Here is an 18362-nt window from a genome sequence, read left to right on the forward strand (position 1 = left end):
TAGAAACCTCAGCATGGTGACAGGTGACCTGGGAGACTCAGATTTCTGACTGTGACCGAGGCTGAGGTGCCTGAGGTGTCACCGGGTTGGCTTTGGAAGTAGTGCATCAGCACACATAACTTTAGAGCAGCCGATTTGCCCTTTGCCACAGAGGGCATAAGGTGATTAAGATCTCACAGGTGGTTGGCATTTCCCCCAATTCTCCCCACTCCTGCATAGACGGATTGAATGCAACAGTTACTGTCAGCTCTTAGAAAAGAGACTCCTTGTTTGCTGCTGCAGACAAAGAATTTCCTTTCTTAGCAGCACCAATCATCTATCTCTTCACCCCCATTCCACTCCTGAGCCTGGAGCCAAGATACTCCAGCACGGTCCAGGCATTTTCCCCTGGAATGAACTCCGCTTCTGGTGAGTGTGCTGTTAGAGGCCCCATTTGGAGATGACCAAAGGTGACCGTTCTAGGAAAAGCCAAAGGGTGAAATTCTGGTTTCCCTGAATCAGTAGCATGCATTGATTGCACTCCAGCCCCGCAACGGTGGGGCAGCTCCCTTCTAGAGCCCCTGCTCCTGTCCTCAGGAGAAAGCAAGGGAGCCTTAGTCCTCATTATTCCTTCCCCCCCAAGATCATTAGGAGTGGTAGCTTCCTGTATTTCTAATTCATTTATTTACTCTAAGACATGCACTTGCAGGGTCTAAATATTACGAGTCCAACAATATCTCTTGCCAAGTGAGGCAAAGTTGGTGTTGCTTCCGGAGTGACGCATGCTCCCAGGCAGTAAGTACAGGCTGTTGCTTGCTCTGTTTTATCACAGCACTTGCAATTCTTAAGCCAGCTGACCCTTGGAATCCTTACTGCCGTTGTCAAGGTGAGCCAGTCCTAACCTAGACGTTAACACTTCCCAGGAAACCCCCGAAGACCATTGTTAACATTTAGTCAGCCATTCTTCTGTTCGCTCAGGCTGGATGTGGGAACGTAGAAGAATGAGGTCTCTTCTAGTGTGCACGTTAGCCTTCTTTTGAGGAAGTTCTCTGGGCATAGATAGGCACCGCTTTCTGTATGGCATCTCACCAAATCCTTACCACAAATTTATGAGGTAGGTGACATGATATGCCATTTTAATTATAAGGAAACTGAGGCTCAGAAGGCAAGAAGACTTGGTATGAGATCATGCAACAGGTAAATAGGTCGTTGAGCTGGAAAATTCACCCAAGCTATCTGGCTCAAAGCACATACGCTTTAACTACCAACGTACAGCTTTTAGTGTGCCCTAATCAAGGAATCATAGTATTGGTTATAATTTTTAAAACACTGAACTCTTGGGGCATCTGGATGGCTCAGTTGGTTAAGTGTCCAACTCCTGATTTCAGCTCAGGTCGAGATTTCAGGGTTGTGAGTTTGAGCACCCAGTCGGGGCTCTGTGCTGGGCATGGAGCCTGCTTAAGATTCTCTCTCTCCCTCTTTCTCCCTCTTCCTCTGCCCCTCCCCTCCTACTCACACCTGTGCTTTCTCTCTCTCCCTCTCAAAATAAAATAAAATAAAATAAAATAAAAAAGTAAATAAAATAAAATAAAACAAAACACTGAGCTCTTAGATAAGGGCTAGATAATAAAAAGTATGAAATATTAGGACTCATTCCTGTTCAAGTGAATTCACTGTGTTCTCTATATGGAGAAAACAGTAGCATAGAAACAGTTAAAGTAGAGATTTCTGGAATATTCTGCAAGAATCCATATTAGGAGTCAAGGGTCAAATTGGAAAAAAAAAAAAAACCCTTACTTCCTGGGATAGTGGCAAGGGCTCTCTATGGCTTTTATACATTTATAATTCGGGCTGACCATCACAGCATAAATGCAAAAACAAGCAAACAAAAAAACCAGTGAAGGGGCTTCGGGTGGGGAAAGAAAAATTGAGCAAGGTAGAAGAGAAGGTAGAAATTGAGATCGTGTAATAAGATAGAGACAATCAAAGGGAAATAGAAGTTCAAAGTAAAAAAAAATTAAAATCCAATTAAAAATATTGAGTTGAAATGCAAAGATTTAAGAAAGTATACAAAGACTAGAATGTACTTTAAATGAAATGGTAGGTAAATTTAATGAAAATGAAAGATTAATATCATAGAAGTGAAAAACTGAAAACAAGTTGATGGTACTGAATTAGAAATAGGATTTAAGACGTAAAAAGGTAAACTAAAAATTTTAAGCTAAAAAATAGAATTAAGGGAACTATTTTTAAATAACAGTGGTCAGGTTGGTAGGTAAGGAGATCAGGGTGGGAGAGGGAGGAAGTGGGCAGGAGAGGTAAATAAACTGCAAGCAGATCACAAGTGTTTGACAGTTTGGGGGGGTAGGGAGTCCAGCTTCTAAGTGTCACAGAGTCCCCAGTTGTAGAAATGACCGCCTTTACGTCTGGAGTTCCAAGGAGGAATAACATGACCTCCTGATATCCCTGCTCTGAATTTCATTCCCAGACCTTCTATCTTCTCATAATGGGAGACTTTTTTCCCTTTGCCTATTCCAGTACAATTCGGATGTTTCTCCGGGTTTAAATAAGCAGCTGTTGGCTGATGTTCGGGAAACCCAGCGGTCTTGCTCGTCTTCCCCCTACTGGTCCCTCTGGGGAAGTGCATTTGGAAATCAGCACCCCCAGCAGGGGAAAAAGGAAAGCAGAGTGGAGTGGTTCAGTGTGACTGAGGCATAAGTAAGGGAAGGGACAGAAACTTTTGGGGTGAGACTAGAGAGCTTGGGAGGGGCCAAGCCATCCAATCCCTTGGAATCACTTGGATCCCACAGCTTGTAAGTGAGGGAAGAGGGTATAGACAAGGGAGCTTTCCTGCCTCTCCCATTAGGTTTCTCTATTACTGTTGAATCTACAGCTTAGATCCTTAGGGAAATTATGACGATGCTCATCAATCATCTGCTGAATGAATAAATGAATACATAGGAGAAGAGTTGTGACAATGTACCATTTATTGTGAGAATCAGGGAAGAAGGAGACCGTGGTTGGAAACAACCGAAAATTTGAAATGGAAACAAGATGTGCTATTATTATTATAATTATTCATCAGTACTATTATCTTTGCCATTGTTTATTGCCTGGAGTATGCCAGTAACTGTACTCAGCCCTTTAATACGTTACTTTTGGTCCTTACAATTGCCTTGCAATGTAGGTGTTCACATTTTCTTTTTATAGGTAAAGGTCAGAGAGGTTAAGTACTTCACTCACCATCACACTATCTAGTTGAACCAAAGTAAGTTTGACTTCTAAGTTTGTGCCTTTTATGACAAAAGAAGGAAAGAGAAGTCCAGCTTCTGCCTGAACTAGTAGTAAACTCTGTCCCCTCCCTGTACTAGCTCCTGCCCTTTCGGTGCTGAATCCCCTAAGCCAGATCATAGAAGCCCCAATTACAAGTTTGGAGATGGGTATTTCCACAGTATAGGCACGCATGACAGGTAGTTTCTATTACCTGGGACTTTAGCAAGCCTATGCTTTCAAGGATTGGTCAGTGAATCTCAGCATCATGAGTAATATTGTTTTTGTAGGAAAATACATTCTAAGACAAATTCCACCAAATTCCAGTGGAAAATAGCCTATATTTCTCACTTTTACTAATTAGTTTCTTAAAAACTGATAATGATTATTCAAAGGTAGTGGAAACTAGTTTGATGATATAGCTAACCATACAAACTTGAATTATACGGAGATACTTAAAAAGAAGTACAGCATTTTCTTTCAAATGAGATCAAGTTTAGGTCTAATTAGAAGATTAACTATGTACAGAAGAGTCGGAGAGAAAACAATGTTTATACTATTCTATTTCTTTTTAAAATATTGATTTCTGTTGTTATTAAAGTAATGCAGAATCATTGCAGAAAATTTAGAAAATACAGAGAGAAGAAAATCATAACACTTTTATTCCAACACTGCAGAGGTGCCCATTGTAAACATATGTGTAGTATAAGAATATATAATGTCCCACATGCTTACAAGCGCACGCTCCCACAATTGCCCTTTGTCCATCAGTCTATGATTCTAATATTTAATAAGTTTTGCACAGTCTTGTGACTAGCTGCTTATACAAAATTTCGGTTCCAGCAATTATCCCTAGAGTCCGTGCTTACGGGAGAGCTGAGGAAACTCCCTTGACCCTCAGGAATTCTCCAAGCATGCTCTCCCTGGCACCACTCCTGGGCCCCTGGGTACCATTCTGCCCTCCAGGTGCTGCTGTCTCCTGCTCGGCTGCAGATGGGGTCCCTTGAAATGACAAAACTGTGTTCTGTTTTGTCGTGAAAAGAAAACCACCCCTTTCCCCTGACCCCCAGGATTATCATCCACTTGCAGCGGGCCCCAGGGCAGTGCTGTGTATGTCTCCATCGTCGGCAGGACTTCAGTGAAAGTTCTCTTAGAGCACTTTTTCAAATAGGAATCCTGATCCCATGTAACTCAGAAATGAGTCTAATGAAGGCTCAGTTGGGGAACCACGAAATCATTCCCGTCTTCCACTGACCAAGCCTTTCTTACTGGGTAGCAGTCTGTGAGGCTGACTTCTGGTCTCAGGAGGAGTTCTCCCAAGTGGTTCCCAATCCTCTTGCCTTCTGGGAGGGAGGCTGACCTCACTGGTTTGCTGTATATGTCCAAAACTGTAATATTCCCAGGGGGTCTGAGATCATGGTTACAACTGCAAAATGGAGATGACATAGAGCCTTATTAAAAAGGTAACTGACAATATTACATGGGATAATATAAATTCTCAGCACATTGCCTGGATCATAGTAAATACGTTGGCTGTTGCCACTATTTTTGATATAGTTTTTAAAAATTATAATGTATGCATTTTGGTCACTAATTAATCTTCAAAACCACATTTTAATGGCATGGTACTATTCCACCATCTGGGTACTATAATGAATTTAACCATTCCTTATTGCTGGACATGAAAATTGTTTTCAACTTCTAACCAGTATACATTTTGGCAATGAGCATTTCTGTACATTAAGTCCTTGTTCCCGTATCTGATTTCCCTCCCTAGATTCCTAGGACTTAGAGTTAGAGGCAAACATGGGAGTAGTTAAAATCTCTTCACTTCTTTCAGCTGTCTGGCACCTGAGGGGCAATGATTATGTATTCCTCAAACCAGGCTCCTTTTGAGGTGGTTTCTGAAAAGAAATTATTAGTGGGGCACCTGGGTGGTTCATTTGGTTAAGCATCTGCCTTCAGATCAGGTCATGATCCCAGTGTGCTGGGATCAAGTCCCACATCGGGCTCCTTGCTTGTCAGGCCCCTGGCAGGAAACCTGCTTCTCCCTCTGCCTGCCACTCCCCCTGTTTGTGCTCTCTCTCTGACAAATAAATAAATAAAATCTTAAAAAAAAAAAATCAGTAGCTGTGCTTTCCCAATATTTTTAGTCCTGTTGTTGTTTTAGCTTGTCTATCCTCAAGGCAGGGTGGGGGTGTGAGGGTTGGCGTGGTGGGAGAGGGTGGAGTCGAAATGGCAAGTTCAAAGAGGCATGTCCAGTGGGCTACCATGTTAAGCTGGATGTCTCTTGTTCTGTTGTTTAATGGGATCGGAATGCTATGGGCATCTGGGCGCGGCTGTTTTTGTAGGTCCCTAGGGCACTGCTCGACTGCGCTGGTCTTGAGAGCTGCAGAGGGCCAAGTTTGCTTTAGCCATGTCCCCCACTTTGCTCCCGGTGCCTGCCTTCCGTGCGGATGACCATGCTCACTGCTGCACAGTGCCTGAGCTGGTGCCACCTGTATGCTGGGGACGTTGCTGTTGGTCACTGCTGGGCAGTGAAAGGTGGTGGCCTCTTAGTCCAGGAGTCAAATGGCTCAGCGAGTCTCTTGGGTCAGCTGCCCACATTGAGACAGCTGGGAGAAGAGGAGGGCGTGTGTGGGGCAGAGAGTGAAACTGACCACAGCGGGCACCTCCCCCTTCACTGGCTAGTCCCTCCCCTCCATCTTCCCCCACTGATGACAGCAGGACACAGACTGTGCCTGCCCCCTGCCTACTGAGCAGCCCACCCCAGGCAACTGGAGCTTTGGAGTTTTCTGTCTTGTGATATGATATATTTATAACACTATACTTCTAAGCCTAAAATAATTACTATCTGCAGTTGTTTACTGGACCCCTGGCTTAAATTATCAGAGAAATAGCTACTTAGAGCTTTGAGATATTTTCTTTTATACCCATTCAAGGCACAAATAAGGCCACGGGGTATTATCAATTTGAATTTGAAAACGAAGAATAAGCAAGGGTTTTTGGTTAAACAGTAAAATACTGATTAATGTGCATTTTTCCTACCCCTCATGCCTTATTTTCTCTGTGGTTAAATCTGTCTTGGTCTAAAACAGTAAAAAAAACAAAAAGAGAGAGAGAGAGAGAGAGAAAGAGGGAAGAGATAACACTGGAAGATTTGGAATACTATTAACTAGAGAGACAGAAACCATGATACACTTTTGAATATTCAAAGTGGTTGAAACTACAGTTGTGGGGGAAACTCTTTGGTGAAGGAAATTGGAGATGATTATCAAACCATTATAGTTTGAAATTGGTTTGTTGGCTTATCATTAATAACGTATGAAAGACCCTCAACTTCCAGCTGTGTTACACTTGTAATATTTATTTGGAAGTTAGTTGTTCAGAATAAGTGTTCATAACAAAATATTATAGGAAAAACGATTTAATTTACTATATCATCTATTTACCATCCAATGCAATGAAAATAGAAAACAAAAATCTTTACCCTAGTAATAATTACATAAAAATAATTAAATTTAATGTATGAATTATGTAAAAGAGATGTCCTGGAAGAAAAATATGTTGGGCAAAACACGAAGATGGAGATGGGCAGTGTGAAATCTGTGAACACAGCACAGCATTTTCCGGGCTTCTAACCATCAGAGTGGGGGCGACCAAGAGGTGTGGGTGGTGTCTAGCTTTAAATCAGTAAGGCAGGTGTGCAAGCTGGTCTTCTAGAACTCAGGGTGTACCTGTATTTTTGCCACTCCTTTCTGATTCAGGTTCCTCAGCAACCTTGTGAAGCAGAAACCATATGCAACAGAGATGCAGTTCCAATCGATGCTTGCAGATTTCGCCCACCTGGTGGAGAAGTGCTGCCAAACAGAGACAAGTGAAATGTGTTTCCGAGAAGAGGTATCTCTGTCTCCTTGTCTTTTCTCTTAGCATGCTTAGGATTTACTGAAGTTAAAAAAAAAAAAAAGTTCTCCATTCCAGTTGTGAGTGAATGCGGAGAAAATCACAGTCTAGATGGAATGGTGTAATCGATTATATTCAGCTTTAGGATATGTTAATATTTATGTTTACTTGAGGAAACGATCAGGGTTAGACACAGATAGAGATGAATATCAGAGCCATGACACCAGATGGAGTGGAGATGCTTAGGATTCGGGGTGTGAGGAGGGAGGATGGACTGAAGACTTGGGTAACTGTAGAGAAATGGTGTCCTTGGAATGTCATGAAATTTTAAAGAAATAGCAGTTTAAAAACCTGTCTGGGCAAACTGTAGTTTTGTTCTAGAAATTTCTGGGACACAGTCAGGAATAGTCACCAAATGTAGTTTGGGGCTTAACTAAGGAACCAGTGAAAAGGTTTTCATTTTCTCAGTGGCCAGAAGATCATCAGAATAGGGATTGAAGAATAGAGAGGAAAGAACAATGACAGAACAGAGTATCTGTGCACACCCACCAAACTGACTCCCAGCAGACTGTTTTCTGGAATTCATCTAATTGCATACAGTTAACAAGTAAATGATTTTCATTTCAAGTAGGAGTTAAATTTCTAAGAATATCATGGTAGGATGTGGCACAGAAAATTCACATAAATTCACGGGGGGGGTGGTGCCTGGGTGGCTCAGTCGTTAAGCGTCTGCCTTCGGCTCAGGTCATGATCCCGGGGTCCTGGGATCGAGCCCCACATCGGGCTCCCTGCTTCTTCTCCCTCTCCCACTTCCCCTGCTTGTGTTCCCTCCCTCAATGTGTCTCTCTCTGTCAAATAAATAAAATCTTAAAAAAAAAATTCATGGAGGGGACCTAGGACAAACTGCTGTCCCAGGGGCATGAAGTGAGGAACAGAAACTCAGAAATAGTAGATTACAGTATCTGAGCAGAGGAATGCAAGAGTGTAGGTAAAAAAAAATAAAGCAGCCTTTATAGTGCAAACAGACTAGGGATACTTTGGATCAGGGTTAAGTTTAGCAGTGGCCCAGGGAAATGTTTTCGCAGGTAACAATTTTCATGAATCTTTAATTACCTTCAGTGGCTCTTTTCTACCCATTCGGCTAAACTGTACATGTGTCTATGTTAAAAATCATATGTCTATGGTCTAGTCAAGGGCAGGCAAACTACAGCCCTTGGGCTAATCGACTCCACTTCCTGTTTATATAAATAAGGTTGTATTGACACACAGCCGTGCCCATCTATTTATGTATTGTCTACGGCTGCTTTCTGTCTACAACGGCTGAATTAAGAAATTGCAGACTGAGACACAACTGTGACAGAGGTTGTATGAACGGCAAAGCCCCAACTCTTGACTATCAGGTTGTTCACAGAAAAATTTTACTGACTTTCAGACTCGCTGATACACAAAATCAAAGTAATCACCCATGCTAGAGTCTATTTATTTATTTTAAAGCCTTTTTGCTTTTCGTAAAGCATTCAGAAAACATGTTTCCACCTGAGTAACAACCCCGTAGCCACACAGATCAACACTTTGAAGAAGGGCCTATGCCTGCGATTTCCCAAGCGAGTTTTCTTGAAGTATTCTTGTTCCTGCATAAGAATATTATTTGCTCAAACTATTATTGGTGAGTAGCAGGATAGGAAGATTTCTGTGTGTTTTTCCCCACACTTTTTGCCTAACAGCAATCTTTAACTTAATGGTTGGAAAGCCCAACTATTTTCCCCTTCTCTCCCCTCCCCTCCCCTCTCTACTTTCTTTTAGGATTTCTCCTCCAAATTAAAGGAGAAAATAGAAGCTATCTGAAGAATATATCATGTTCATTAAAATTTGCCAGAATTACTTCTTCAGATAAAAATGCTTATTATCTGTAATTATGTACTATCTCTAAAGTTTGGTCAAGTTTACCCTTGTCTGATTATCCTAAGGCAATGATTCTGAAATGTTAGTGTGCATCAGAATCAATTCCAGAGCTTACTAAAACAAAATCAGCATTTTCCACCCACAGGGTGTCTGACTCAGTAGTTCTGGGGTGGGGTCTGATAATTTGCATTTCTAACAAGTTCCCAGGTGCTGCTGATGCTGCTGGTTTGGGGACCACTTTAAGAATCACTTTGCTAAGGTGCAAGTGGCTAATCATACACTGTTCCCCCTTCCCTCCCCATATTTCATATGCCCAACACTCAGTGAGAAGCTGGAACCAAGGACAGTAGCAGAAATAATGAAACAATGGGAAAATAACACATTTATGAAAGAAAGGGAAGGAATTTGGGGATATTAAATATAAAGATAAGACTGGAATATTTAAAAAAATAACTTTATGGTGTATGAACAGGCTTAGCAAAAAATGTGGGAATAGATTATCAAACTGTTTTAGAATTTTATTGTCAAGAATTCGTGTCTTTGTACTTCTATGTTTAATAAAGGGTTCTAGATTTGACTATAGTGCAAAGGAATAATACCTAGATACTCCAGGAACCCCCATGGAACCAAGACCCCAGAAGTGAAGAGACTCAGCCAACTGGCAGTCTATGCATGTTCCAAGTTAGCTAGGAAAGACTAACCGCTCCAAGGACCTACAGGCGTTTTCTTTGTTTTCTTTTCTGAGATTATAATAGTCGATTATGCGAACCTGTTCTGCCTGTTAAAAGAGAAAGTGGGCAGGTTTGAAGACTGTCTTACTAGCTATGGCTATTGGGAAGATAAAGCATTTTTAGATAAGACGGAAGACATATTTTAAGAAGCAAGCCAAATTCTATGGAGAAAAAGGGTGGACCAAAGTCAATGTTGGAATGTTGGCAAGAGTACAACTGAAATATATATGTAAGAAAAAAAATAAGAAATTCAGCTACACAGGGTGAATTTGGATCATCCAAAGAAAAGGCATCTCACATTCCATGAAGTAATAACACGAACTGTAGACATCAGCAGGTTCAACAAGAAAATTTGACTCACAGAAATTCTTTCTGCCAGGCCAGTGGGGAATGATAATGATAGCCTGAGATATTTCTCTATCAACCAACAGAATATAATATAGAAGAAAGTAAACATGAATTAGCAGAAATGTGGGCAGGTTGAAATAATGCTTTGAAAATAATACAAGAAATTTAACAATGGAAAAAAAAGCGAGGTTCTACTGTTAGATGTGACTTGACACAGGTTCATGTGGAAAGATCTGCCAGTTAAGGTGTCTGTGCTTAACAATTTGATGGGTCTGGTATCAGAGCTACTGCAATCTTGGATGTGTTTCCAAAGAAGAAAAAAGGATCAGATGAAGCAGCATGATAATCCCAACTTATGTGGATCAGATCATTCCCGGTTACCATGTTCAGTTTCTTATACTACATTATGCATGCTTTGAAAAATTATGTAGGTAATACGTGAATACAGTAAAAGTTCAAGCAGAAGAGCTGGGTGCTTTTCCCGTTCCCAAAAGGTAACCAATTTTAAGTTTGCACTTTTAGTTCCAGTGATTACCATCATCACTGTAATAGTTTCTTAAAATATTAACATCATGTAATGAATTTAGTGTACTTATGCTAACTTCAAGAACCTTATCCATAGATGCTTTCTTAATTTATTTAAAAGTATTTTTAGTTCTTTTATTGGTTATATTTTATTTCTTGGCCCTTTAATACCAGTCGGCATCTAATGATTCTCCAAAAATAGTTAATGTGTCTAAACTTTCTTTGACTTCCTTGCCAGCTTTTCTTTTTAAAGCTGTATATACTATTACTTCTACATTGTCTGGGTTTATTTATCTGCATATCAAATATAAGGTTCATATGCTTTGTTCATAAGTGGATGCTAAAAACTGGAAACCATTAAATAGTATATTTAATTGTGTGTTTACTTGGAATATAATTTACCTGAGTACCATGAGTGGATTGACCAATGGAATGACACACCCTGTTAAAAGGTGTAGAGATTAAACGAAATCTATTTTCTTACCTAAGCTGCAGAAAATCATGCCACTTTCATAAGTTTTGCACATTTGGACTATGATTCCCTACCATATCCTTCTGTTTTTGAGAGTTACCAATTGTCTTTCTTTTTCTATGTTGGCAAATAAAGCACCTACTTTCAACACATCACTACAATGCTTCAGGTTCTCAATAATATAGTTTTTGTAAGAGAATATTCTGTCTTCTTATATATTTCAAAAAGTCTTCTAACTTAATCTTTCAGTTGGATCTAGTTATTTCTGGGGTTGATTCATGGCTGTCCTGGGTAAATTGGACTATTTCTAAAATACTATTTTATGTTTTTTTCTCGGATTATTTTATGGTTTGCTGGGCTACATTCTTAACATACAGGTGCATATGTATGTCTGTCTGTATTATTTCAGAATGGGCACCTGGGAGATAAACTTTCTGGGTGCTTGCATTTTAAAATATTATTTTGTCTATTATTGGAACAGTATTTTTACTGATATGTCAATGGGAGTTCTTTAGGTGTAAATAATAGGATCAAATTCTGGTTAAGTAAAGATTAGTTCATTGAAAGCATGGTGGTGGCTACAGGAATCTTTAGGAAGTTTGAAAAAACAGGCTGGGCAGCAGACAAGAACCAAAAGCAACCCAGAAATCAGTGACTTTCTGGTCTTTTACTGCTGTGACATATCATCATTTTATTATTCTGAGCTCCTATTTTTGTACTTTGAAATATTGGTCAGTATCATACTGATGACTTTCTTTTTTTTTCCCTCAAGAGTTCATCAATATCTCTGATGTCGATTTTTTTTTTTAGCATCAGTAAGGCTTTCTTCTTTTTTAAATAATATTTTTATCATGATTGCACTGGGATATTGGAAGAGATGAGAGACAATACATTTTAAAAGGACACTGGCAAATTGTTATGTCCAGAGAGTATCTAGAACAATAACAGGATTGAAAAGCATGTCACAGGGATATGGAGAAATTGGTAGTGTTTATTCCAAAGTCTTAGGTGACATGATAGCAGTCTACCAACATGTCCAGGATGATAGGAAATCAGAGTGACTAATTTGATGTCAGTGTAAGGAAAATGTTTCCTCTGTCTTTTCCCTGCATTACATTATATGAGTCCATGTTTTATATTTCAATATCTTCCTTGGACTTTGCCTCAAGATGTAACGTTATCATCCCTTATTTCATGCGGGACATTTCTCATTATTATAGTGGTTTCTCAGATGCCTTTCTTCTACTTTACCTTTACCAGAAACGTCCCCCTACCCCAACATTTATTTTCATTACAAATTAGAAATTTACTGAGGAACTATGAAATAAAGTCTGGAAGGACAGATACGGAGAAACAAGACTTACCCCACTATTGTTAGTTTCAGAGCCAATGAACAAGATTAAATATGAGGGTCTTGAGGTTAAGTTTATGGGAAAATTTCCCACAAAGATGGATTTAAAAAGTCATGGGTTGCCATAGAAACAAGGATACCGGGGCACCTGGGTGGCTCAGATGGTTAGGCGTCTGCCTTGAGCTCAAGTCGTGATCCGGGGTCCTAGGATCGACCCCCACATCGGGCTCCCAGCTCAGGGGTAAGTCTGCTTCTCCCTCTGCCTCTGCCTCTCTCCCCTGCTCATGCTCTCTCTGTCTCTCTCTCTGTCTCTCTCTCTCAAATGAATAAATGAAATCTTAAAAAAAACCCAACAGAACAAAGATACCTTAAACTGGGGTGCTCTTTTTAAAAACAAATAAATTCCAGTCTCTAGATGATTTAGGTGTGGTCTGTTTGAGGGCACGAAGAAGGACTAAATTAACAGACTTCTAACCATGTCCCACAGGGTGCTAGGGGCTCTTAGGAGTGCAAATCATCTATCACCTAGGGGGCGTGTGTGCGTGCATGCGCTAACCTTAGCAGTGAAGTTCTAGGGGTCCCATTCCCACTTCACTAAAGGCAAGTTAACTTTTATTGATTTCTCTGGGCTTCCACAAATGACTTTTATTTGAATAAAAACTATACGGGTAAAAATTGGGGAAAACTTCTGGAAAGCATAGAGGTCAATACCAGTATATATGAATATATGAAGGCAGTAGAGATACTGTGATCAATGTTGGTGATTTTGTTCCTCTTGAGTTCTTATACCTGATTATATGATGATTTAGCATGGGATTCGCCTGGGGAAGTTTTAAAATGCAATGAGAAACTGATGTTGATTGTCCGTTTTTACCCTGCAGCTAAACAGTCTCAAATTTTTTTGAGGAAACAGCAAATTTTTATTGATTCCAAATCTGGGGTCCTGAGAGTGGGAGAGGCATAGCAGTTAGTTAAGTCCTTAAGCACAGAGACTAGGTCATGAGAAAGTCTAAGACCTTGAGCTGTGGGCACATTAGAGCCCCTCTCAGGCATATAACAGGTAAGTCTTAAAGATTTTCTATTTGGGGATCATAGATGTTCAGATGTTTTGTTTTGTTTTGTTTTGTTTCTCTTTTTCTTACAGATGTACTTATTTGCTTTTGTTTTTTCTAGGGGTCCAAACTGATTGAAAAGTGCCAGTCTCTCTTGGGAGGCAAATGATTACAGAAAATGTCAACATAGAGTCTTTACTGAGATCTGCCTTTTTTTTTTTATAATTAGGAACTCCTTTATTCCTTATCAAAACAATCTAACAGCAAATGTAGATAATAGGTTTCATCTTTACATACAAGTTGTCGTTTTTGGATACATCTTTCTGTAGAACTCTGCCACATTCATACCTTGTCCTTGTGAGAGGGTAAAATTTTACATTAGCCTTATTCAAAGAACGTGGTAATCGTAAGAGACCAAAAAAAGCCCCATGGAGTCTAGGGCAGGAGAGAAGAATTTTTCCACATACAAGCACATTTAAACTTCTTCCAAGTACAAAAACATTTGTCTTCTTGTTGCTTTAAGGATAACTTTATGAATTGTAAGGTCTTACAGTACAATCCAGGTGAAGTGACAGCAAGTATTTTAAGTAAATCCTAATGACTTGAAATTCAAGTCCAAACTAAATATTTAATGTTTTCTTTATTGCAAATATGATGTCGTTAACCTGAGGTATAGAGTTGTCTTCCAGAATCTTTGCATAAGGCACTGGGACGTCAGCACCAGTGACACGAACTGCAGGAGCATCCAGGGAATTGAATGCAGGGCCTTCCATGATCCTGGCACAAACTTCAGCTCCTACTCCAAACTGTGGCCAGCCTCCTTCCACAGTTATGAGATGATTGGTCTTCATGACACTGGCTTCTATTGTTTCAATGTCCATTGGTCTGATGGTTCGCATATTTATCACCTCACATTCAATTCCCGCTTTAGATAGCACTGTTGCAGCTTCTAAGCAGTGGCCCACAGGTCTTGAATGGGCAACTACGGTTATGTGTGTCCCTTGCCTTTCTATTTTGGCTTTTCCAATGGGAATCAGAAAATCTTTTGACTGAGCTTCTGAGGGAAATTCAAAAGGAACTCCATACATCAGTTCATTCTCTAGCACTCCCACTGGATTATCATCCCGAATGGCTGATTTAATAAGTCCTTTTGCATCCTCTGAATTCCAGGGGCTGACCACGTTTAAGCCTGGGCAGTGCCCATACCAGGCAGCAAAGCACTGTGAGTGTTGGGCAGCCACGCCTGCTGAGGCACCATTGGGCCCCCTGAAGACTATGGGCACAGGCTGATGGCCCCCCGACATGTAGTAGGTCTTGGCAGCTGAGTTTATAACCTGGTCAATGGCTTGCATAGAGAAATTGAAGGTCATAAATTCACAAATGGGCCTCAACCCAGCCATAGCTGCACCCACAGCAATTCCAGCAAAGCCCATCTCAGATATGGGAGTGTCTATGATCCTCTTATCTCCATATTTCTTCCACAGGCCTCGACTAACCTTATATGCCCCATCATACTGGGCAACTTCTTCCCCAAGCAGAAATACCTTCTCATCTCTTTCCAGCTCCTCATCCATACCTTGGTTTATAGCCTCACGAACTGTCACCTGCAGCGCCGCCGGCGCCGTCCGGTGGAAGCGCCTCCTCAGCAGCCCCGAGACCTGTTCAAGGGGTCTCCGCATCAGGCCAGACACTGCCGCCATCTTGACTGTGTCCTCTAGCCATCGCCGAATGACCTGAGATCTGCCTCTTATTTTTCATGAGTAATGAAACTCATGTCTAATATCCAGAATACGAAACAACATCATTTTTCAGCCACTCACAATGATACTCAAGGATCCTCGCCAGGCTACACCAAATCTCTCCTTTCCTACTTAGCAGAGAAATCTACTACTCGTAACCCTCATACAACCAGCTTACGTTCTTCCTTTCTCCCAGAAGCTTTCAGCTTCTCAGGAGCAGCACCAGAAATATGAAATCAAGGGAGTCTTTCAAAACCTCAGGTAGATGCAATGGGCTGTCACATCTCGCTGGGAACTGGCTGCTGGGTTTCCAAAATTAGAAAGACCCAAGTGCAGCTTTGAAGTTTCTGTCTGTAACACTGCTGGAAATGATCATTGAACTAAATGGAATGTGCTCTATAATAAGTCACCTTTATAATTGCCTTTTTTTTTTTTTGAAGGTGTGAAACTGGGAAGGTACTTGGAACCACTCATAACATTCATTCATTCAGCAGATTTTTAGTGGGTATCTGCTGTGTACGAGGCACGGTTCTAGGAGCTCGTGACACATCGGTGACCAAACAGAACAGAACAAAATCCCTATCTTCATAAAGTTTACCTTCGGGTGGAGCTTGGCGAAAACATGTCTTTCCTTCTTTTTGCCTCTTTCTTTCGCCATCAGTTAGACTTGAACTAATCAGGACTTTGCCTTGTGCCTAAGGCATTGAACACATTATGAAATCAAGAAAATATTTAACATTCTGTTTGCCAAGAGTCTTTGAGTTACTAGCAAAGCTCCAAAAGTTCAGGACTGAGGTGAGGAATAGGTCCTGTGGGCCGTACATAGTCTCCCTACGTGCTAGATAAGTCTGCTTTTGCAACAGCCTGTGTTCTAAAGACACATAGTTAGACTTAACTTCTGGCTCGTTTTTGTCCCTGGCTGCCGAGCTAACTAGCATGGTGCTAGTGTTGTAAGTTTTTACCTGGGAAAAACTCATTCGGTCCTCATCACAATCTAAAGAGGCAGGTACTATTATTAACCTTCCCATTCTACAGACCACGACTCTGAGTGCGGAGAGGTTAAGTAACTTGCCCGGGTATTCACTGGTGGTTTGGAACCAGGATTCCAATCTAGACCATTCAGCTCCAGAAACTGGGCTCTTCACCAGGGCGTTAGTGCTCCTTTGTCATGTCAGGGAACATCATTATCTGGAAACTCAGCGCCAGAGAAATCTCCCTGAAGCACTCGTTGCAAATTGTTGGCGGTTTTCTCTTCACAGTGTTGAGGCGACAATAGCTGTTTCTCTCCGTGAACAGTTGTCTCCCTTAACCACTGACTCTGCAATTAAAGCCTCAGCCTTGGAAGAATTCCTCACATGTTCATTCAATTTCTCCTTCTTTCCTGTCCATCTCATTCTCTAATATGTATATATATAAAATATATAATATATATAATATATATGTATGTATATATATAATATATATGTTGTATATATTATGTATTTTTGGTATGTGTGCTCTCTTCTCTAAATTTTTAAATTGACCTCTGACCTCCTTAACCCATTTTTCCCATCTGTCCACCTTTTATTTTTACCCTATATATATATGATGCTGACAATGGAACCTAGGCGCCCTGATATTTATTAATTTGAGCTTTCAGTGATGATTTGTAATAGTAGTCTTCTCCCCAGAAATCTTGGCATAAATGACATAATGAACTTAATCATTTGGACTTTTATTTTTCCAGATTTTGTGTGTAATAAAAACTAAGCAGTAATATTTTAGTGCCTACTAAATAAGTGAGTTATTTTGATTATAAAAAAATTTAATCCTCACTATAGTACACTTTATTTTATTTATTTACTTGTTTGTTTTACTTTATTTGAGAAAGTATTCACACACACAAGTGGAAGGAGGGGCGGGGGGGGGAGAGGGAAAGGGACAAGCTGACTCCCCGCTAAGGGTGAATCCTGACACAGGGCTCAATCCCAGGACACTGAGATCATGACCTGAGCCAAAGTGAGATGCTTAACCGACAGAGCCACCCAGGTGCCCCCACTTCACTTGATTTTAAAGAGTTTTTCCTCACGCCAGTGATTTCAACATGTTCATATACATCAGCAAGTTAGATCCAAAGAAACGTTTGTTAAGTTCCTACGTATTGCATACACTGCTAGGTGCTATAGAGCATAACACGAATATACTAAAACCAGATAACTAATGAACTTATACAGGACACAATCACATCAGGAATTACAAAAAAAGGCAGATTTCAAACTCCCAGTGTCACAAGAGCAGAGCTAACTGATAATGTGATGCCCGGGAGTCTAAGATCACACACTGTCACAGAGACCAGGAAAAGTCACGGAGGGAGTGACCCTGGCCAAGGACTAGAAACTGGGCAAGGTTTGAACAGACAGAGATGTGGTGGGTTGTGAGGTATTTCGAGGAATGGTGAGTGATTCAGTTTGGCGGGTTTGAGGACAACAGGTAAGTAGTTGTCGGCAGTAAGACCTAGTGGAGGATAGGGATACAATGGCGGCTGGGGGCATAGTGTAGTTTAATTACAACAACAGCTAAGACCTATCACACTTGTTACATGTAAAGCGCCACCTTTGGCACACGTTACTCCTACAACTCCCACAACAGTCCACTGAAGTAGACTGTCACCTGTCCACTGCCAGACTGAGAGAGTGTAGTTGAGGGTGAGGTCATAGATGACAGCGGTTAAAATGGTGGATTCCGGAGCGTGATTCATATCCCACCTAGCTCTTCTACTAAAGACCTTAGCAAATCTCCTATCTTCTCCATGGCTGGTTTTCTTCTTCATCTTTAAAACTGGGTTGAAAGGGTCATTTCTTCGTGGGACTAGAACAAACACTAAACCAGCTAATATACGTAAAGCTTAAAACACTTCTTGGCAAATGGCAAGTGCTATTAGTGTGAGTAATCTGAAATTGCTGCTTTTGCAGGTTAAATCTTGACAATTTCAAATGGCTCAATCTAATAGGTGTTAGCTATTCTTATTTAGAAGACAAATGGGTGCCATTGAGGGTTTTGTCCTATCTGCATCCCATTCCTTTCCTTTCACATGTAGATATAGCAACATCA

General features: G+C 40.7%; 1 protein-coding gene and 1 pseudogene across 2 annotated transcripts in view; one reads left to right on the forward strand and one right to left on the reverse strand.

The window, feature by feature from the left end:
* The window catches only part of LOC112835512 (alpha-fetoprotein-like), a 58689-nt gene that overhangs the window by 30528 nt on the left and 9799 nt on the right, over positions 1–18362 (forward strand). Inside the window, exon 13 of one of the 2 annotated variants that reach the window (XM_073891783.1) lies at positions 7017–7149. In XM_073891783.1, coding sequence (XP_073747884.1) covers positions 7017–7149 — 133 coding nt within the window. Of the gene's footprint in view, positions 1–7016; positions 11501–18362 lie in introns of those variants that run through there. The other variant, XM_025886985.2, reaches the window with a different exon arrangement.
* LOC112835963 (pyruvate dehydrogenase E1 component subunit beta, mitochondrial pseudogene) lies at positions 12259–15574 on the reverse strand (annotated as a pseudogene).

The sequence above is a fragment of the Callorhinus ursinus genome, unplaced genomic scaffold (assembly GCF_003265705.2).
Source record: "Callorhinus ursinus isolate GAN/ISIS: 27379988/994484 unplaced genomic scaffold, GSC_fseal_2.0 scaffold4, whole genome shotgun sequence".
Taxonomy (NCBI): Eukaryota; Metazoa; Chordata; class Mammalia; order Carnivora; family Otariidae; genus Callorhinus; species Callorhinus ursinus.